This window comes from Hirundo rustica, chromosome 3 (assembly GCF_015227805.2).
Source record: "Hirundo rustica isolate bHirRus1 chromosome 3, bHirRus1.pri.v3, whole genome shotgun sequence".
In the NCBI taxonomy this organism is placed as follows: domain Eukaryota; kingdom Metazoa; phylum Chordata; class Aves; order Passeriformes; family Hirundinidae; genus Hirundo; species Hirundo rustica.
In genome coordinates this window covers 92942728-92964562 of record NC_053452.1, presented here as the reverse complement: position 1 = coordinate 92964562, position 21835 = coordinate 92942728, and the positions used below count along the sequence as shown (strand labels likewise).

General features: G+C 41.4%; 2 protein-coding genes across 2 annotated transcripts; both read right to left on the bottom strand.

Annotated features, from left to right (window-relative positions):
* Positions 1-2237: 2237 nt before the first annotated feature.
* On the bottom strand, positions 2238-18182 carry LOC120750046 (glutathione S-transferase-like). Its single transcript, XM_040058172.1, has 10 exons — positions 18089-18182; positions 14835-14921; positions 13309-13361; positions 12703-12832; positions 7753-7859; positions 7022-7073; positions 4278-4410; positions 3814-3955; positions 2669-2800; positions 2238-2541 (listed from the first exon to the last, which is right to left on the bottom strand). The coding sequence occupies exons 1-10, from the start codon at positions 18180-18182 to the stop codon at positions 2419-2421; spliced, it is 1053 nt and encodes a 350-aa protein (XP_039914106.1). The 3' UTR covers positions 2238-2418.
* Positions 17408-20498, bottom strand: LOC120750045 (uncharacterized). Its single transcript, XM_040058171.1, has 4 exons — positions 20420-20498; positions 18954-19448; positions 18672-18859; positions 17408-17909 (listed from the first exon to the last, which is right to left on the bottom strand). Exons 1-3 carry the CDS (start codon positions 20496-20498, stop codon positions 18699-18701), a joined length of 735 nt encoding a protein of 244 aa, XP_039914105.1. The 3' UTR covers positions 17408-17909; positions 18672-18698.
* Between the last annotated feature and the right edge of the window lie 1337 nt (positions 20499-21835).

Below are 21835 nucleotides of genomic sequence, written 5' to 3'. Positions count from 1 at the left end.
TGGTGTCATGGTCTAGTTGAGGTATTAGAGATGGGTTGGACTCGATGATCTTGAAGGTCTCTTCCAACCTAAAATTCTGTGATTCTGTATACCACAACCCCAAATTCTAAGTTTCTACAATTCCAACATGCCCCCTCCTTAAATTTTGGGAAGGTCTTCTGTCCAGCCTCTGACACTACTGGAAAAAGTGTTTCCCACATTATTGGACACATATGATTTATCACACAGTATCTAGGATAATGTAGGAGATTGAAGCTCTCCATACAGAGACATGTGCACCAAGGTGCATCTGGTGGTTTCACAAACCCAAACTCTCTCTTAGGTAGCTTGTCTGGATTTACCATTTGTAGGCCTGCCCTTGATAAACTCTAGGAGATATCCTGGGTCTAGTGACCACATGGCAGGAAAACATGAGTTCAAGCCTGGAAGTTAATTCTAGCATAGACAACTTGAGAAAACTCTTCTTACCTAACTCTGTAGACACCTACATCTGGTCTAGCTGTCTAGTCTCCTTACAATGGGTCCAAATTCAGGAGGAATCTCAGGAGGAATCCCTCAGCATGCTCTTCAGTTACAGCTGAATTACTCAAATGAATCTGTCTCAACTGAGGTAGTTAAAAGTTCAGATAAAGCCAGTCCCTTCAGCTATCCTTAGAGGTAGAGGAGCACAACACTTCAAAGGGTGACTTATCCCAACACTGACAGTTCTTATCCTGTCACAAGTATCCATTGAGATTTCAGGCAACAAAGTCCAATACAGTCTGTTTCCTAACTTGACTTTCGGAAATGTTGCTTCACTGAGCTATTCTGGGAAATGGTATTCTTCTGTTTGCTCCCTCAGAATAATTTTCCCATATCTTTTCTAATTTAATTTTTTGTTCACTCATGTCATAGACTATTAAGCATCAGATCTGGTTATTGATAGTTGTTGGACCACAGTTTCCTTCTAAGCAGCTGCTTCTCTGTTGCATCAGGCCACTGCACAAGGCTGTTATTGTCTGCTGTAAACATTTTAATTTGAAATTCCGTGGAACCTGAGTATCTGTTGCTCTGTGTTCTGTCCTAAATGTGCAGAAATAAACCCCCTCTGCCTTGCCAGAGCCTGCAAAACAGACTACACCTTTCTTTCACAGCACTTTGCTCTCAAGAGGGAATGTATTTGTAACCAGCGTGTGAGTTGTTGGTATAATCATACACAAGGTTTGAAGTACCTGATTTATAGAGAAAAATAATCAGTTTTGCAAAAACTTTGCTGAGAGACCTAAGAAATCCAATTCACCCGCAAGCTTTAAATTTAAGAATGGAAACTTGAAACAAATCTACTTCTTTAAAGGGTAAGTGGTGCTGCGAGTGTTCTCTTTCTTTTCTTCCACAGCTCCTACTCTGAGCTTCTTTTCATGTAGAAGATATCTTCTCCAACAAGTTACATTCTGAAAATACTAACACTGTGTTTTTCTTTTTCCAAGTTAATAAATTCTGTACCCTAAGAATAGTTCTTTGCCTCCATACTCCTTTTTTTCATGTGTAGGAGTCTCCTGGGTGTGTGGCTGGATGGGACAGGTGGTGATGAGAGATCTCTAGAGTCAAGGCTGGTCTTAGAGCATGTGGTTCATTGCATAGGTCGTGAGTGAAGGGGCCCACAGCTCAGAGCAGGCCCGTGAGAGAGAGAGAGAGAGAGACTAGGAGAGAACTAAGGGGGCGAAGCCAGAGAGTGAAAAAGAAGAGCTAAGTGTAGTGAAGAAAATAGCGTAGTAGAGAGCAGAGAGGAAGAGAAGAGTGCGAAGCTCCTGTTACAATACATTAAATCCTTTTCCATACTGAATATTCTGATATACACTAACCAATCTAGTACAAGATACAAATCCTATAGCATTTACATACAGCCTATAAGAATCATTACATTACCCTATGTGTTACACTTTAAACTCTAAGAGTTGCTCTTCGAACCCCTCTTGCCAAGCTAGCAGGGTCTGCTCTGACCCTTGGACTTTTGGTAAAGAGAAGGGCATTGTTAAATCAAGGGAGGATTATCTTCAGCTGGCCATACCATTGTTTTCTAGACATTCAGTAACTAGGATATCTCAGACATCGAAACTTGCTTTCAATTCTATTTCACTTATAGGTTTCATATTCTCAAAATCTAAGCAGTCATATTTATAAGACTTTCTAGTTTCATCCTCCCCAACATTCATGTTTTGCCAAGCTTTCGTTATCAATAACGACAAAGCTGCTGTCACTGCCAGTGTAATAGAATGCTTTATTTCTGGTATGGGTTGTTTTGTTTCTCTAGCACTGGTTTTAACTAAAACAATACTAATTTACTGAGCTTCCTTCTCCTTTGGTTTAGAGTTTCAGGTTGCTGCTTTGCTTTCTCCCGCTCTCCCAGCATTTTGGGTCTCACCAAAGGTGGCAAGGCTTTCATTTCCTAAAAATCTTCAACACAGTTTCTACATAATGGGCATCTGGTGGGGGTTTCCTTGGGCTGCCAGGCTGCAGGAACTTCTTAATTGTAGGCATATTGCTCATTTTGGTTTTAAACACCTAAAAAAAAAAAAAAAAAAAAAAAAAAAAAAAAATTTAAAAAAAAAAGAGAACAAGAGAGAAATTCTGGCCACAAAATGTGCTGACCTCTAGCTCCTGAATACAGCATGCTCAGTAATTATATTACCTGCAGCTGAGGAAACCCTGAGAGCACAGCAGGAACTTTCTCCTCCACTGCTAAAATGGCTTCCATTAGCTGAACATCTGCCCAGCTGAATTTGTTGCCCACGAGAAAGTCTTGGCCATGTTGCTTCAAAACCTGGAGAAGAAAATGTGGGCTGCAGATGAGAGCAGGGCATAAGGACATCCTTGGCAGCTAAGCCTCATAGCAGAGCTAAGCAGCAATTCTATCTGGAATTTCAGGGTGGACTTTTTAGCTGAAGCTGAGCCTAAATCACTTCATTATTGCTGGGAAAATATGAAGTTTTGTTCATTTTGTGTTCTGGTACACAGACTACACACTTTATTCACTCAATAATAATGAATGATGATGGGCACGAGGAACAGAAACAAAACCTTGTGCTTAGGTAGACTAGTAAGAGTCCAAGAACTAGAAATAGGGATAGTGGAGGAAGCAACAAGCAATGTAAGGAATTCATAGGATTCCCATTTAGATGTTTCATGGGATGTCCAATGCTGATATCAGGAAGCAAATTTAGAAATGCAGAATTGCAACAGCTAAGTAAAGAAAATCCCTGCCTTTGGGAACAGGTTATTTTAGTGCTAAGAACTTGTGTGATACTCAGCTTTATTATTATTTTCCAAGAAAACGAGATAAATATTACTGAAGTGGGAAATATGGCCACATGCATGAATCATATGGGTTTGGTTTGTTTTTTTTTAATAAATCAGTGACTATCGTTTTACTAAAGAACTCCTAATCTTTCTACCTGATTTGTGTGCAAGGGATTTTTGCATTCCTCCAGTGAAACTTTTCCAAATGAAACTAAGTATGGTGGAGAGATGGGCTTTAAACAAATATAAGTATAGAATTGTTCCTTCAAGAAAAATAATCACATGCACTTGCTTTCACTTTAGTGAAAAGTTTTTCCATACAGCTGAGAACATATTGCTTTGCAGATGTTCAAATACCACAGCCCTGACAACACAAGCCAACAAAGAGAGGAAGTTGTGCTTCTGTATTTCACCTCCTTTGAGGCAGCCAAAAAACCTGAGGATTGGGAACTGACCTACACTACAAACACATTTTTATTTTGCAGAAACTTTTTGGATAATCGCAAGTTTGATAGACACATACTTGCTGTCACTTACCTTTTCAAAGACGGGAAAGTATCTGTTAGTTGCCTTCTCCTTAATTGACTCAAGATTTTTCTCCTTTGCATCAGGTGGAGAGAAAGGAAACATCAAAATCATTTGCATCAGATCTGATATTCCCTCCACATACATGTCAATCCTGTTGGTCAGAGGAAAATGGTAAAAAAAAGCACAGAAGTTATTTCATCTGTTTTCCAATTAACTAAGGCAACTTACAGGAATTTTATATCACCAACATAGTGCCAATTTTCACAGCCAAAACTAAGCATGAACGAAACCTGAATATTTTTCAAAAAGAATAAAGGCCTGTTTACGTTAGGAGCATTTTAGAAGCAGTGGTTAAATCTTATTGTTAGCCTTTTTGATGCCTTTATACCTGGATTTACGGGATTGAATTTGCTTTATATAATGTAGCTATCAAATAACAGACTGCTCCGTTATTGATAGGAGGTGTTACATACATGGCTCTCTCCTTCAAGTCTTTCCCATGGAGATTGTATTTCCCTGCTATGTAGCTCATGATGGCTCTGGTCTGCACCATCTTCATCCCATCGATCTCAACCAGGGGCACTTGCTGGAAGAGCAGGAATCCATCTAGGGTGGAGAGGTGAAGGAAAGCCTGTTAGTTCCTCCTAGACTGCAAGGTGTACAAGAGAGCAAGGCACTGAGCACATTTCTCTTGCAGTCTTGCAAGACTGATGTCTTGCTCTAACTGTAAAACTCAAAGAACTCAACTAAGATTGTGGGGGAGATCAGCCTGCATCACATTCCTGTGTGAGGTCACCACAGCATAGCTGGGCCCTGGGCTTGACAGCATTGCCAAAGCTTCACTGGGTGGTGGAAGTTGGCCCTGCCTGTTACCTCTGCGCTTCTGGAGCCTGCCTCATGCTGGCAAGAAAAGCCTGAACCAGCACTTCCAACCCAAGGAATAGGAGGAGAATAAAGATTATGTGGTAAATCTGAACTTAAAAAAAAAAAAAATCCAATTCTTTTGAATGCCGATTAATTTCCTGTCAGGGACATAGAGCAACACCAAGCTGCTGGAATACAGGAAGGAGTCAGGCCACTTTAAGCATCCTGAAGCTACAAAGCTAGAGGCAGAGCCTGTGACAGCTGCTAGTCTTTGAATAAGTTTCCCACAGTCACTCCAGGACCAGAGTTTGAGTGTCCCCATAGATTTTACAGGTCTAGCCTCAATGCCATTCTATAACAATTTAGGCCTATTTAGAAACATCTTTGTAGTCCCATTTTCTGCTGGTGCTGGTAGGAACCATTATCTGAGCTTTCAGTGAGGCAGCTCTGAGAGCCAACTACACACAGAGATTTAGCACTGCAAGGTCAGTCTATTCTAGACCAGTTTTCTGCTGGACTAATTCACTGTCTTTGGAGACATTCCCTCCTCCATTTACACACTAAGGTCATCCAGGGAACAATCCTGCCCTGTTAACAATCATTGTTCAAAGTTAATGATTTTTGATCAGTGCTCAATTTATATCTGTTTGGTGAATCCTTCTTCCAGATATGAAGGTTCATTTTAACAGGCACATCTGCCTGCCTTTTTCTCCAGAGCTCTTAAAATACAGCTGTTAAAATACCTTGCTAGGCTAGAATTAATATTCTTCCCTCATTCCGTATTATTAATTTACAGTTAAAATTCATAGAGTAGTTCTCTTTGCAGCAATAAATTGCTTGTATTTGCTTCTTGTAAACATTCACAGAAAGATCTTGTGTGTTCTTGTCTTTCCAGAACACACCTCTGCATCTTAAGGAAGAACCATTACTTGGTATCTCTGTAGCAGGAACAATAGAATGGGAAAACTAACAGATCTGGAAGGATATTTTTCAGCAGAAAGATGTGAAGTTAAAAATAAAATTTGTCTTTCTGGCCCTTGACAAAAAGCAATGCAGCAAATATGACTGAACTGAATATACCATTTGTTTCTTATCTACAGAAAAGAAGAATCCCTCTTAAATCAGTAGTGGACTGCCTCTCCTCCTTTGATTTGCAAGGAGAACCACTTCACATAACCACAGCACAGAATACATATGCAGGATTAAAAGAAGCTTACCAGTAATTCCAGGAATTGGATTGTGCTGTCCAAAGGTGGTCTGTGAAGCACACATTAAAAACCAATCACACGCTATTTGTGACTAACCAGAGCTCACTGATACCCAGGTACCACTTGGGCAACCTTTGCTGCACAGGTTGTGCCAGGTTAGTTATCCCTCAGGCCAACAGGTAGAGGTCTGCCCAGGCCAAAGCTATTTAACTCTCTGCTTCCAAAAGAGCTATCTGTCTGCAGGCTGCCTCTTGGGCACCGCCCCTGGCCCAGGTATCATCCTGACACTGCTGTGGCATCACCTGGAGGATCATCAGCTGGCACAGGCCAAAGTCGTGCCCTGAGCCATTCTAATGATGTGGTAGTGTCTGAACACAGGAAACTGTCAAAAATAATATTGGAAGGGAGAGAAAAAAAGTTTTAAGGGAGAAGTAATATGAAGTTACTCCTGTTGAGTCCTGCCCTGCACAACTGGCAACATTCCAGAGGTCCCTTTATCAGGATGACTAATTTATCTGTCTTTCTTCAACCCATTCTATTAAACCACACCTTTTTTCTTTGTGTTCCCACCATCTTAAGCTAAATATATAGACATAAAACTTTTGATCTTTTTTATAACACTTCCCTATCCTTTTCACCACCGTTTAATTCTTCTCTCTGGATATCAATAAGCTCAGATACAATCCTGGTTACAGTATGAATCTTTCTAGATAACCTGTTCTTGTGGAGGCTATAAAGATTTGGGGGTTCAGTACCTGTGCTGTTACATTTAGAGCTATAACTGGTTTGTGTACACTGCACTGCCCAGGGGAAGCTTCCCATCTCAGGCTCAGGGAGTTCTATTTGCCCTAGACCAAAAATGTGCCAGGTACCATGCTAACAATTCAACAGCATAGGTAAGTAAGTTGTATTCAACAGAAGTGCTTGCCTGTTTAATGTACTACAACAACCACATTCACAGAAGCCCTGGCTTTTAGCAGTTATTTGGCACTGGAAATAACAGGTTACTCAAAACTAGTATTGCACTATTCAAGGTGTGCACCCAGAAATTTCCACTGGTTTAAATAAACTGTTTTCAAACCACAAATTTAGATAGGCTGGACAACTATTTTGAAGGACTAAGCCTATGGTGTCAGGATTCTTACCTTTGATTAACTTGTCATACTGCTCTTTTGTTTCCAGATAAACCTCTTCAAACTGAAAAAGGAGTGAGAATAGTGTCACACTACTGCATTTGGACATTTTTCTCCTGTTAAGCGATAGCACAGAATTACTGTGTCAAGCAAAAGGCAGTGGGCCAGATCTTCAACTGCACTGTTTAGGTGCAGACGTCCCGAGGATCCCCCACATACCCTGACAGCTGATGGGGAGCAGAAGGAGGGCCTGGACACTTCTACATCAGGGCACTGATTCAGAAATAACCCAAGACCAAATAGCAACAGAATGCAGGCATCTGCAGAAGCAAGACAGGTTGAAGCCAGTGCCAGGCAAAGCACAAGGTACAGCAAATATTTCTAACCCCACCCCAGCTTACACACATTGTAACTGCACACTTAGTAAGAGTGAGTTAAGGTGGCTTACCACAGCTAGATAACTTACAATTAGTAAAGGCCCTTTGAATAAATCCCCACTTTGTCCCCTTATGATTAGTCACTTCAGGAGATTGCTACTACTTCTAATAAACTCTAAATGCCACTGAGTTTGCATCCCAAGTATCAACCACAGAACAAGGCAGTTACAAACATGCAGGGCCACTGGACAAGTGACTTTAGCCACCCTCATGCAATTTATCCAACACATGCATGTTAACTTGTCCCTCACTGAGGAAAGTTGAGAACACCAGATCTGTAACACTCTACTGAAAATGTCAACCAACCTCCACTCCGGCTGCTGCCAACAGCCATCGTATGGACTCCATCCGGCCCCTTCCATTCAAGTAGGTAAGCCTGGGCTTCCCTGACATGTTCTTGAGCTCCTGGTTCCCTGAAAGATATTGAGCAGAAAACAGTATCTCTTAAAATTGGAGAGATAGCACCTTTTAGTCTCACTGTGCCTGTTGAAATTTAAACTTCATTTGGTAAAGAACATAAAATGAGAGACAAACCAGTGACACCATACAGCCAGGGCTAGGAAAGGAAAGACGTGTGAATCTGTAAAGCCTTCCCCAGTGCTTCCAGGAAGGTTTCTTATGATTGCAAGCAAACAGAGACATGTTTAAACAAGTGGTGTGAGTCCCTAGCTACAGGGGGAACACTGCTGCCTATGAAGACAGTTATACAAAGGCACTGAAAATCCTGCCACATCCTCAGGGAAATTACTCACTTACCCTCACTGCCATCATCATCGAAAAGACGAAAAGAAGGAGAGGAAAACATGTTTTACCAGTAGGCTGAAATTTGTCTAGCTTTGTTTGCTATATGTGCATTTTGCAGCTTCATATGCAGTCCATGTCATTCCTCAAGTAGGGGGCAAATGAATTGTTGGTATTCCCTTAATTCCATGAAAGAGGACAAGCTTCCTTGGCCATCCTGCACGGCTACAGCCCATTTCCTTGCTGCTTATGGCAGCATTGAGGTGTCCCTTGAAGCCAGATGTGGAACCTAGCTGCATTGACTTCATGTGCCTTCAGAAGTATCCCCTGGGCCACGGGGGCTCTGCATGTCCAGGCGACTGGCGCATCGAGGCTGCCGATGCTTTGCCGTAACTGCACCTCTCCCAGAGCGTGTGGCAGAGACAGCACGTTCGTACCGAGCTGTTTCACACTGGGACAACCAGCTGGGCTGGCAGTGCTCGCATGTGAGCGTAAGCATTTCTACATCCAGGCCTCAATTCCTTGCGCTTCGTGCCCTAATTACTAAAAGAACATGAATAGCAGTCCCTTTCACAAAGATGCTTGTAACATATACTATGAACAGAAGGAAAAAATCCCCTTAAAACAGATCTCCTAACATATCCTAATGGGTCAGAATGGCTCACTTAAAAAAAATTTCAAGATGACTCCAGTTTTCCCAGAGTTAAAGCCAAAGCTGCAACATTACATCTGTCACACCTTGTATCCACTTGACATTTCTTATTTCAATCAGGCTCAGTACACTCTAGTGTTATGTTTTCTTCAAGTCACAGTGCTTTGTAGGTGTACTTAAAATAAAGTACATTTGGAATATATTTTGCCTTTAAAAAAAAATATAGAGTTCTCCCTTGAGCAATTCCAGTAAGAACTGAGTCATGTTACTATAATAAATAGGGATATTTGGAGTGATTTAGTAAACATAATCCAAATACACATTAAGGAAAAAATTATGTTTAGTTTTAAAGTGTGAATTGCTGTTCCTAATTACAATGTTTGGCCCTAGGGACAGTGTTTTCTTAGTTTCTGCATCTTGTGTGACTACTTTGCAGTGTAGGGCAGCTTATCAACATAGTTCACAATAACTAGCTAGTGCTTTATCATACTAGCACCATTATCATACTTTTCAGCTTTGTTGCATCTGTATCATTTCAACACATATTGCCCCAACTTGTAATGCACAGAAATTTACAGTAAATAAGATTTTCCCTTTAACTGAAAAAGCCAACAACTGAAATATCAAGTATATGAACCTCAATCCTCCTGCAAACATTATCTTTTGTTTGCAGAAGAGCAGGAGTAAGAAGCCTGATATTTTATCATTTCACATGAATAAGAGATTCTATGCGGCATTAAATTATGTGAGAAGAGCAATGACAAACAGAATTAAAACTTGCCATAAGGGTTTGGGGTTTTTTTAATTAAAAATAACTCTGTCAGCTCTGAGTGGATTTTAGTTACCTTAAGCTGCCAACAAAGAAAAAAAAAACAAACCACCACAAAAAAACCCTCTTGAGTTTTGGTTAAAAGTCACCTCAATCTTTAGATCTGCTGAATGTATCTCCACTGACTATATAGGGGCCTGACACCTGCAGCTCACATACAGACAGCTACCTCCAGTTAGCAGGTATGGACCTGAGTCTTGGCCCATGGGCTCAGTTTAGTTGCTCATTCCCCTGTGAGTACTGACACCTGAGATTCTCTAAAGATCAGAAGATAGAATCCTTGACTAACTAAATACCTGGCAACTTCTACCTTAAAAAAGCAAACCTATTCATCCAGACTCACACCAACTTTTTTCATTTATTTGGGGAAAGATACATCCTAAAGAGCCAAGGCTTCAGGATTTCACTCAGACCTCCACAATTCTTCCCGTTTTACTGGAGACTTTTAGGATGTACTGTTTAAAAAAGCTGATCCACTTTTTGATAGAATATATTGATACTTTATTAGTGGCCAAGTAATCTTGTATAGCTTCGCCCATTCCTTAATGCTTGCCTTAATTAAAAATGGTCATTGGGCCTTTCTATGTAACATACAAATTGTGTAAGAGAATGTCCTAGGGTGACTTTATGATGCTTGTATCCCAAATCATCTATTCTGTTTGTGCTGTATACTAAGTTCTGTGCCTTTAAGACTAGTTCTAAAAACAAAGAGAAGCACAAAGTTTGTTTTGAATGAACTGCCTGACTCTTTCACATTCTTCTCTGGACCTGTTCGGCAGAGGCTTCAAAGAGACTGCAGGATAGAGATCTTTTTGCTTTTAGTTAGTTTCAGCTAGCTAGGGCAGAGAAGTTCCCTAAACTGTTTTTTTCTTTTTTTCTTAAAACTGTTTAAACCTGCTCTAGACTAAAAAAAACCCAGGGGAGCACTGGGGGCTGCACCTGCATCCCAGCGGGGCCTGGACCTCGGCATTTTCCAGCAGCACCAGAGGGACTGGGACTGATGAGAGACTGAGAGCTACACCCACGGCAAGAGCTTTCTCTATTTGCCATCACACTCCAGAACAAGAGGTTTTATTGTTTCATGTTATTCATTCTTTATACTTGTACGCACTTTGTTAAATAAAATAGGTTTTTCCACTTTTCTCTGAGGAAGTTCTTTACTGGTTGGGGGGAGGGGCTGTTTAATTTTGCTCCCCAGAGAAACCCCATTCAAGGGTTTTCTTCCAAATTTACCCTAAGCCAGGACAGAGAAGTACAGAATATCTGTGTTACATTCTTCAGCAAGATGAGTAGCTATTATCTGAAAATTGTATTAAAATAACTCAAAATCTTCCAAGAACAGGAACTAAAAACATTCTTTTCAGGTGCTGTAGGATTCTGCCACAGCTGGACAGCCCTTTCAAGGAAACAGAAAAACCCCCGGTATTGATAACCTAAGATGAAGAGCCCATTCACTGGGCAACACACAAAGTAGACACACAAGAATTTGAAGCTAGTTGCATTTGTCCTGGGACTGCCAGACTGTGGTAAATCATTCACCTTGTTTGCACAAGAAGGGCAAGGAACAGCCTCTGGGATAGTAACCAACATGCCAAATCCCACCACACTACTCCTTCTACCTAGGGAAGGAATGACATCACAGCTGTGTAATAACCACCTATAAACCCTAAAGCAGATTTAACAGATGTGCTGTTTCTAAATAGCAATCTGGAATTGTTATTTGTGGGTGTTCATATTATCTGAGCAGTGACTGGAATACAGGTTGTTGACTAACGACTGTGAATGAAGCAGCGGCACTCAGCCCAAATCTAAGCACAGAAGCAGCTGAATTAATTGCATAAACAAAGGTCAATCATTAATTTGTTAATTTCATTAACAAAGGCTGTTCAAAGAAGAGATTGGAAATATTTATGTTGATTCTCAATATGCATTTGGAGTACGCCATGCCACTGGGGCAGCTATGGAAGCTGTGTGGATTTATGACTTCTAGTGGAAATAAAATATCAAATGCTCCATGAATTACTGAATTGCCAGAGAAACATGCTATCATTAATCAGCCAGATCATATGGCAGAAGGACAAAAAAAAGAGATAGGAAATGGTCTAACATATTGCATAACAGCAGTACAAACCACCAGGCTTACAAGTAGACCATGGTCTGAGCTGGTGTTGTTTGCTCCTGAAAAGCTATGTCTGACTGCTCCTGCTGAAGAAAATTGACGCTTGCAAAAGGTACAAATGGCCAAATGGCCAGGGACTGTTGAGAACAGACATGGAAAACCTTCTAAATTTAATTAAGTAATATCTGATTTCTATAACCAAAATACATCACTATTCAGGGCATTTGGGGACTACTGCACTAACCCAGACACTGCTGAAGAACTGGTTCATGTCATGAATTTATGCTGCAGTAAAATAAATAATCACATCTTGCATACACTGCCCTGATATCTAGCAAAAGCCTCAAAACAAAAATTAAGTATACACATTTTTTTTTACTGTTTTTGTCTAAAATCCATATTTCTATCCTATTTCCTACTGCCTCATGAGCCTTAGTAACATGCCTGTCCAGAATTTCCCTGAGCATGCATCTCAGGAATGCAACTACAATTTAAGAGATCATCATCTCCCAGAAACAGGAGCACTCAGCATGAAGTGCTGTTCTGTTTAGTCCTGGAGCTGGGATCAAAGTCCAGTGTATCTCACAGGCCAGCTTTCCTGCTCAAACCTAGAAGAAACAACACAGTGCTCGAGGTTTGCACTTTGTCCCCTCAGTTGTTTTATGGCTTCCTTGGTCAGCTCTGCACCACAGAATTAATTCCCTGGTTAAAACACATCTTTCTCTGGCATTTTCTCTCCTGCAGCGTCCAGATGGTGAATAACTATCAAGCCATTTTTAGTCTACCTGGCAAACATAATGACTAAGGAGAGCAGAGAATTTACATTATGCCAGCAGATGCCCTAAAAAACTTAGTTGTTTCACTTAAAAATAGTCATGAGAACACTTTAGGAAAAAGGAAACTTTAAGTTCTTACCTTCCGACCTTAACTTAGACTCCACCCAGTACAGGCAGGTTATCCAGGGCTGTTTAAACTGTGCAGCTTGGGGGAGTTTCCAGCCGTACCCAATTAGAGAAAAAAACCTCCCAAGGCTTTTAAACTGACACTATCCAGCTTAAAGACGTATGGCTCTGAAAACTGACACCCAAGCAGAGACAGTCTTTGTTTGCTGATTTGACTACACCGCTGCAGTAACCTCACAGTTTCTATGCTAGCCATCTATTCAAGCTTGGGGCATTTTACCCAAATACAAAAGCAAAACACTGAGAAAATTACAGATTTTTTTTTTTTTCCCCTGGGTCATATTTAAGGGAATAGTAATCATTTAAAGAAAACCCACTAAAGTTTCTAGGCTTATTTAATTATTGGGCAGGTTTTAAATTTTGCTGCTGTATGGCATAAAGAATTTACTCAAAGTACGGGATAAGAGGGCTCAATTACTTTGAAATACAGTATCAAGCTTACTTGATATAAAAAATGGATGAGCAGTTTATGTCACAACCCACCCTATGTCTCAAGGCAATAGAATTAATTTTTGAAACTGAATGTACATGGTTAATACTCAGAGATGAAATAAAGTACGATTTTCTTACCCATGAAAAGTAATTGTTTCAGCTTTTTAAACTGTATTTCAGCTAGGAATCCCAAAACGGAAAGTGGATGTGAACAGACACAAGAATGGCATAGCAAATGGAAAATGGGATTTGGGTGCCAAGATAAGGTTCTTTCCTCTAAAACAGACCCACATGAGATGTTGGGCATCACTTTAAACCCCTGCAGCAGACATTAGTACAACTGATCTGAAGATCTGTTCACAGCACCCAGACTGTTATCAAAATTATATTTGTCTGTCTAAAGCCACAGCTGTACTGACACAGAACCTCACTATGGGGAATCTCAGGACAAAAGTCTCCAGGTAACTTTTTCCTCACAGCTGGAGTTTTGTAATGGTTTCTCTGCCTGGCAATTGCTGGCAGTTTCTTCTAGAGGATGCAGTTCCTTTAGAGGCTCCCTGCAAATTTTTAATTTATGTGCCTGAGAGATTGATGCTGTAAGCAAAACCCAACTGTATGGTGCTTCTTTACACTTTGCCTAATTCTAACTCTCTTAAGTTCATAATATACTGAGTAAAACATAACATTAAATGCACATATCTGTATTTTTCCTGTGTCAAAACCTGTTACTACCACGCTACCCTACAGAAAATTCCTAAATATGGGTCAGAAGTCCTGCAGAGGCCCAGAAGAGTCCCCAGCTGGAAGAATAGGTACCCTGTTCGGAAGATCTGAACATTGTGTGGTGCATGCTGTACCAAGCATGGGCACAGTGATCCCCGGGTAATGCAGATGTGGCTCCGGTAGGAATGCAGCACACACACAGACAGCTGAGTAGGACAGGAGCATTTGTTCATACCTATCCATGATGGCAGTCTTGAATCAAGATTAATCTATTCCTGTTTTTGAAGTCTTTGATATCAGCATGCATCTGAGTGCAAGAGTTGGTTCAGGAAGAGAGACCACAGAAGAGCATTCATGCAACTGTAGTCTCTGTCCTCTCTGCAGTCTCAAATGCTGCCAAGGACAGCAGTAGGCTTGGTGGCAAAGAAGAATGGGAGGGAGAGGTCCCTAATTTAAGGGTCAGGGATGACTGAGTGGTCAAGCAAAACATTCTGATGCTTTTTGGATTTGCTGAATATGTCCACTTCCAGATTTGACTATTGTTCCCCTTCTATCCATTCCTGTTTGAAAGAAAGCCTTTCTCCCTTGTTCTCTTTTTATTTTGCTTCCATCACAGCCTTTCATAATGTAATTACAAAACTCCTTTGGAATCTGAAGGTAATCATATCGAGGAGGTTGGTGTTCTGTAAACTTCTAGAGCAAAAAGAAAATAAGTTTCTTTTATACATGATTTGTTAAGCCACACCCGTGAGTATTCAGGCAGCAGGCATGGGGCCCAGGTGCCACTGAAGTGATCTGGGATTGGGCAAAGGCAGATTTTCACTAGTGAGTATGCTATGCCCGGGCATGTCACCTTCCCACTGTGCTCTGCAGACACGATTCCTTGTGCTATAGATGAGGTAAGTTCAAAGTCTCTCAAAATGTACTTACCTGCAGTCCTGACAAACTGAAAGCAGCTGGCTTGGGGAACCATGCCTGACTGCAGCATCCTCTCAGAGGTGAGCACAGGGTACATCCCTAAATCCCACCAAAGAAACACAGAATGGTAGGCGGATTCTCCCCATGCTGCTTATTGCACTCCTAAACTGAAGCACAAACCCACTGTGATAAAAATAATTTGAGTCCACATGAACAGTTCGAACAAGTCATGCATTACTTAAGCCTTGCTACAAACCTTCAGTGACTGCTCTGGTTCTGTGCAGGAAGCTTTACTGACTGCCCAAAGCAAGGTTAACCAAGCCTGTAGTAACCCTTACACATATTTCCCTGAGTCCTTTGGCTCTCAGCTGGACCACTGGCACAGGGAAGTCTGAAAACAATAATCCTAATTCTGATTTACACCCACTGTAGTGCTGTGAGGAGAGTTTAAATGGAGAGCTGGTTTTCAGTACACTGTTATTTGGATTGTTTAGTCTTTATCGATCTCACTATCTCAACATGGTCAAAGGGCTTTATTAAGGCACGAGATAGGCAAGATCAAGGTTTCAAAGACCACTGAAGACATATCTTTAGTACTACAAATTTAATTGTAAAATATTTAACTTAAATAGCTCATGTATTGTAATTACTTCATATGTTGATAGAAACTTGTATTAGTGTATGTTTCCTCTACTTGGTATCTGTTGTGTTCTGGGAGTCTTTCTAGGACTCTCACTTTATGTGCATTATTACAACTAAAACTACTAATAACCTAAACTTAGGTTTAAAGAATCTTTTTATTTTCTACTATTAAGAATACAGGTGGGAAAATCTTTAATCAAGCCGAGAAAAGCCTGTGAAATAAGCTTCATCAGATGCTGGCTCAGGGCTGATGATGAGGGAGAAGGCAATTTCCTAAGAGCAGATGGTCCAACTTCAGAGAAAAGCAGATCCAATTCAGATGGTACAAGCCTATGACCCAAGGTATAAAACCATAGAGTGATCAATACTGGGATCACCTGCCTTTCACAGTTGAATCTTTTTGCACTGGAGAGCTGCTTAGCCCCTAAATGTTTAATATCTTTCAAGATTTCACAGCGTTCATTATATCCTTCATATTACTTTCAGCCATTTTAATTTCTGGCCTCAATGACATCCTCTAACAATGAGATCCAATGTCTTAGTGTGAAAATGTTGCTATTATTTGCTTGTATTTTGCTGCTTTTATTTGTCTTATTCCACTTCTTTTATAAGATAGGGGAGATGAAAGCCCTTCTCTGTCTCTCATACTGAAATCACATGCTTAAAAAAATAATTTGTCTAATAATTTTTGTAACTAATTGATTTGTAATTCGTTTCACACATGCATTTCTCAGCACTGCTCTTTCCTTTTCTATTCTTTGTATTTTACTCTGTTGGTTGTATTTCCTGATTCTCTCTTGATTACACCTGCATTCTGTAAGAGTGCAAGAAACTGCCAAGAATTCTGTCTTCCTCAAAACTTGAAATGAATATGTGTGTATAACTATTTGATTAAATTTCCCACAGAAAAGGAAACTTGCTGAGAATGGAGGGCACTTTCTCTTCTATTAGTCAGGACAGCTTCCATCAGTTGCTGGATTTCCATCCACAGAAGTTTGACAGATATGAAAGACTGTAACCAGCTTGACTCAAGAGGAAAAATGTTTACAGGAATTAAAAACCTAATGACTTTTTTGAGTTTTGCTCCAGAACAGAGGTGATGAAGTTATTAACAAACTAAACCTTAATTTCAGCTTTATTTCTGCTTCCTTGGTCAGTTCTGTAGGTTGCACATGTACAACAGTTGTTACATTTCCATAAAAACTACAAATTAAAAAATATCAGAAGAAACTCGCACTATGGTACATAAAAAGTGAAGGGAAAGACAAGTGCATTGGGTCAAATAAAAACTTTCATGTACTTTTGTTCTCCTCAAGGGGAAGCTCTCAATGCAAGTTTGATAATGGAATAGGAATCTGGTTCATCTTGCCCAGCTAGTTAGCAGCACTATAGACCTCAGTGCTCTGTTCACAAAGGCAACAGCTCCCTTACACACACATAGGCCTCTTTTCATCAGCCTGCATGGTGAGAGGTTAAACTGAAAGGAAGCACACAGAGACCTGAACTGTCCTTACCATAGCATGAATATTGAAATATGGCTTTGGTGTGCTTGAGAACCATGCTGGAACTGCCTGTGGTCTTCATACACAAGGTAATAATGTTGTAAGAATAAAATACAGAAGATGTATACTCATGTTGGAAAAGTGTTGGTGGGGATATGCTTCACTGCTGAAAGTAGAGATTCCTAATCTAAATCGGAATGAGCAGAAAAGACACAAAAATCTTTGGGGCCAAAACCTATACAGTTCAGCTGTCTGTTTTGAAGAGGCATCCCTCTTGCTTCAAGTAGAGCCAGGACACAACAAGTGAAGTCTTATTTGGCGTCTTGTAGGGTAAAAATGACCCCCAGATCCTGGAGATACACGTTCCCCAGCCTCAGCTCTACACTGCCTTCATTTTAGCACCTGCCACTATTCACAAAAAAAGCACCATGGCACTAGGAAAATAGTGTGCCTGTTTAATTAAGACATTCACAGTCCTGTTACACCTCTGTTTTGCTGTGTGGCATACTTCGGGAAAATGCAGAACAAGATACTCTGAAAAGTATGAGAGTTACACTGCTTATTTCAAAGCTGTCTCTGTGCAATCCATTCTGAAACTTCTCAGAAATAACAGTTCAAATCAGGTTTTCAAAGGAATCCAGAAGAGTTGTCTCCCCGATCACCCCTTGACTAATGTTCTGCAGCAAAACTGTCTGCTGAATAGCAGTAAGAGTTAACTAGGTTCTTGAGAAAGCAAGTGGAAGGATATTCTCTGCAGGAACCAATGTGTATCCAAGAGGCTGGCACAGCTGGCACATATGTACTAAGCTCTGGTCTCTGAGGCTGAATGATGAGGGGAAGCTCCCTTTCTCTTGCCAGAAAGGCTAACATTCCATTCCATCTTCTCTTGGATGATATTTCCAGGTGTGAGATTAAATGGTACACCTGCAGTGTTGAAATTGGTCTGAAATGAAAAGCAGTGCTTGTAAGTAAACAACACAAATCTGCAGCATAACTAGAAAACTGTCCCCAGTTCTGCATTAGGATTAAGTGATGCCTACAGCTAGGTAGCTGTTGAGTCAATGTCAGAATCATACAATGATGCTATTTGAAAATTTCCACTATACACCAAGGTCACGTTACCATTTTCAGACGTCAGCGGCATGCTAAGAGCTGCATATGGCTGATTATCCACTGTGTTCTTCAGCTCCTCCTCCTCCGAGTTCCTGCTTCTCATATCAGTGGGAATTTAGGCAAAGTGCCTTTAACTAGACTAAATGCCTCTGGTTTATTAATTCCTATGTTTCAACTGAGTTTCCCGAGTTTAAACTTTCCTGCCTATTGTCACTTCATTTTATTTACTTTGAAATGTGCTATTTTTCTTTTAGCCCTTTGATAAAAATGTGAAATAGTGAAGTGCCAAGGATCTAGTTTCTCTATTCACCTACCAATGACATAGTTGCAGAGGGGCCAGGACCAGGCTCTCCTCAGAGGACCACAGTGAAAGTAGAAGAGACAACAGGCAGTGGATGCAACACGAGACATTCCAACATACATCAGCACTGAAACGAAGCCTGGAAGGAACTGCTGGAAATGTGTGTTTAAATCCTTTTCTCTGCCCTGCACTCCAAGGCAGCTTCCAGTGCTCTGAGGTTAACCATGCCTTATAGATAAATTGAAGTCTGATTATTATTTTTTGCCACTGACCCCAAAAGTAGGTGCCTACCTGTTAAAAACTAGCATTAAACGGTGCTTAGACGTTTAAAGCTGCTGCCGGAAGCTGTCCTCCAGGTCTTTCCCAGGGCGGGTGTAGTGCATTTTTTCGGGCTCCGTGGCGGACGATGGCTCCGGGATGCATCGCCTCCCTCCAGCCAGCGCCCACCGAGGGCACCTGCGGAAAGCGCACGGCCCCACCTGGGGGCAGGAAAAGTAATGTCAGGCTAATTCCATGCCCAGAGCTTCCGAGCTGTGGAAAGGGAGCCCGGGAACACGCCGAAGAGTTGCCTACGATTCAAAATTTTCCCCAGCGGCAAATAAAATAGCCTTTCAGAGGAGCAAGATTGGGTTCCGAGTGCAGCCTCCTGAGAAGTCCCTTGCACCAGCAGTGTCCAGGAGCCCTGGAGTCCACGTCCTACACGTCTCTGGAAAGTGAACTTTCCCCTCTTGGAGCTCAATGGGGTGGCCTGCACCACAGGTCCCAGTGATCCCCGCTTGGAAACCCGCTGAGGGATCAGCGCATTAAACCAGGCACGGCTGTAGCAGGCATCGGCTCCAGCGATGGCAGCAGCAGCACCGTGAGGGGCAGGAGGGGCTGCCCCAACCGGACACGGCCGGATCCAGCCGGACACGGCCGAATCCAGCCGGACACGGCCGGATCCAGCCGGACACGGCCGGATCCAGCCGGACACGGCCGGATCCCGCCGGTTCCAATCGCCCACCACAGGGCACGGCTGAGCCACAGCCGGGACGGCGCTGGGGAACGTGTTTAACAAGGGGCAAAACGCTGCACGGCAGAGTGCCGGGGAAAAACAGTGAAGAAAGTGGCTTGCGAGCACATGTAGATAAGGAGGGGAGAAGGCAGAGGAGTCGGGAACGAAGGAGAGAGGTTGAGTCTGGGAAGACTAGGAGTGGAAGGAAGATGTTTAAGTTTTTTTCTTTCTCACCAACTATATTAATTGGTAATTAAGGAATTTTCCCCAAATCAAGGTGACTTATTAATGAAATATGGGTATTGATCTAGTATCGATACCCAACTGTGACGGACAAGAACTCTCTAACAGTTTAAAGTTAGAAAGTGTATGTTTATTACGGCCGAGCAGCACGCAGGATAATTCCCTAATTCGCACTGCGAAATTCACAGGTAATTACAAAGTTTTTTATTTACAAAAGTGTTGAATATCCAAAATACAAATGCATATTCATACCCCTGTCACCTCCCATTCCTCGCTTCGTATGCTAATTGGCAAAAAAGGCTATTAAGCATGCGTACTTTCTTTCCTAAAATGAGTCGGGGGTTTATTTTGGGGAGGGGTCACCCAAAATGAGAAAGTAAGATGAGTCTTCCTCATCCTGACCTTTCTACCTTTTCAATGCATTCATGACAAATGATTCCTTGGTAGAACTTACAGTTTCCTGTGTTCAATGGGTCCTTTAAGCAGGAAATCTGCAGCTATCTTATGTCCTATTTACCACATTTTGTTTTTCATTACAAGCACAACTACATAAACATAAACCTGACAAGAAATGAGTTACAAGATCCGGGGTAGCTTATCTAAGATCCGGCTTCTGTTAACTGCGAACAAAGATTACCTATCTACTTCAGCTAGTTCAGCAACTTATTATCTTAACTTTCCTAAAAATCTTTAGTTCCTCAAAATTAACGTCTCAAAGGCTGTTACAAATGGGCCAAGAGACCAGCTCCTTTTTAAAGGCCTCTCTTAAGGACAGCTCTGGGTGGGGAACTCGAGGGGTTACGCACACCACCGCTGCTCCCGATGGACGATGCAGAGAAGGAGGTGGTTGTTTTGCCACCCAGCAGAACTGGGACTTCCATCCTCACCAGAGTCCCGCAGAAGTCAATCACGGCTCGAAGTCTCGGTGGTGTCCTTGTTGTCAAGAACTACCCGGTCATGGTGACGACACAGGGCTGGCTGTGATGATCCAAGGTTCTGTACCGTTTTGCTGGGCTAGAGTTGTTATTTCCAGTCCTCAGTTATCTGGTGGCTCATCGTCTTTGGGGGTCTTTTGTGCCAAGTGTATCTCAATTTGCATATGGATATGTCCTTGGGCGCACAGTCTCCTGGGAGCAGAGGCGGTGATGCTCGACGGAAAGGGAGTACCGCATAGAGTAAGGAATAGGGGTACAAACAAACAAGTTTTTGCTTATGAACTGTTAAACTTAGAACAGTAACTTTTAACAGTAACTAAGAGCTCATATCTTAGGAATTTATTTCTTACAAAGTCCATTTTGCCTATGGTGGCAATTGGCAAGTGATACTATGCATTGAAATATCTGTCAAGTGCCTGCTAGAAGCAGTGTTAGGAATCCTAACCTTGAATCTGGCATCTTGCCCTTTTTTTGTGTGAAGAAATGCCACAAGAAGCATGCAGGAGACTTGAAAAATTCCTATGAATAGCTGATGCTTCTTTTGCACATTCAGATGTGCTTAACCAGATTAGGAGAGGTCCACTGGAATTAACTGCAATCTATCAAAACATCAGCAAGCACAGTGCAAGCACAAGTAAAGATCCCATACAGTCATCAGAAACTTTAACTTGTACTAAAGCAAATATCCTGCACTCACTAGTATATCAGTGAGAATTATCCCAGTGTTTTCCATGGAAATAAACTTGTCCTTCCATCAGCAGAGTGTTTTAAACCAAATAATGGTTGTATAGGATCACAGCCCATACCTCCACTAAGCATAATATACTTGGCTAACAGAATGATGCTCAGGCTGATTTGTACATAAATAGGTCTTACCAGAGCAAGAGTTGAAGAAAACTCCTAGTCCCTCCTGGAGAACACATCAAAACTGCCTAACACCGAAGTGCTTTGTGATATGTAAGAGTGAAACAAATCCTGAAGTTACTATGTGTTAACCAATTTTTAGCCAGGAATGATTGAGCTGGCAATATTGAGAGACATAGGAGAAACAGCAAACATCTGTATATTTTACATGTTTACTGTTGTCTTGAAGGCTAGTAACAGAACTGAAGAGCTCTTATGTGTTTAAAAAGCATTATTAAAGTCAGCTAACACCCTAAATAATTACTGCTAGAGTGCTTACCAGGACCCAAGATTGCTCAGTAAAAAAAGATATTCTGTAAAAGACTTAGATTTAAGCTGATTTCATCCCTAGTTTGTCCAGAATATGGAAGATCACAATA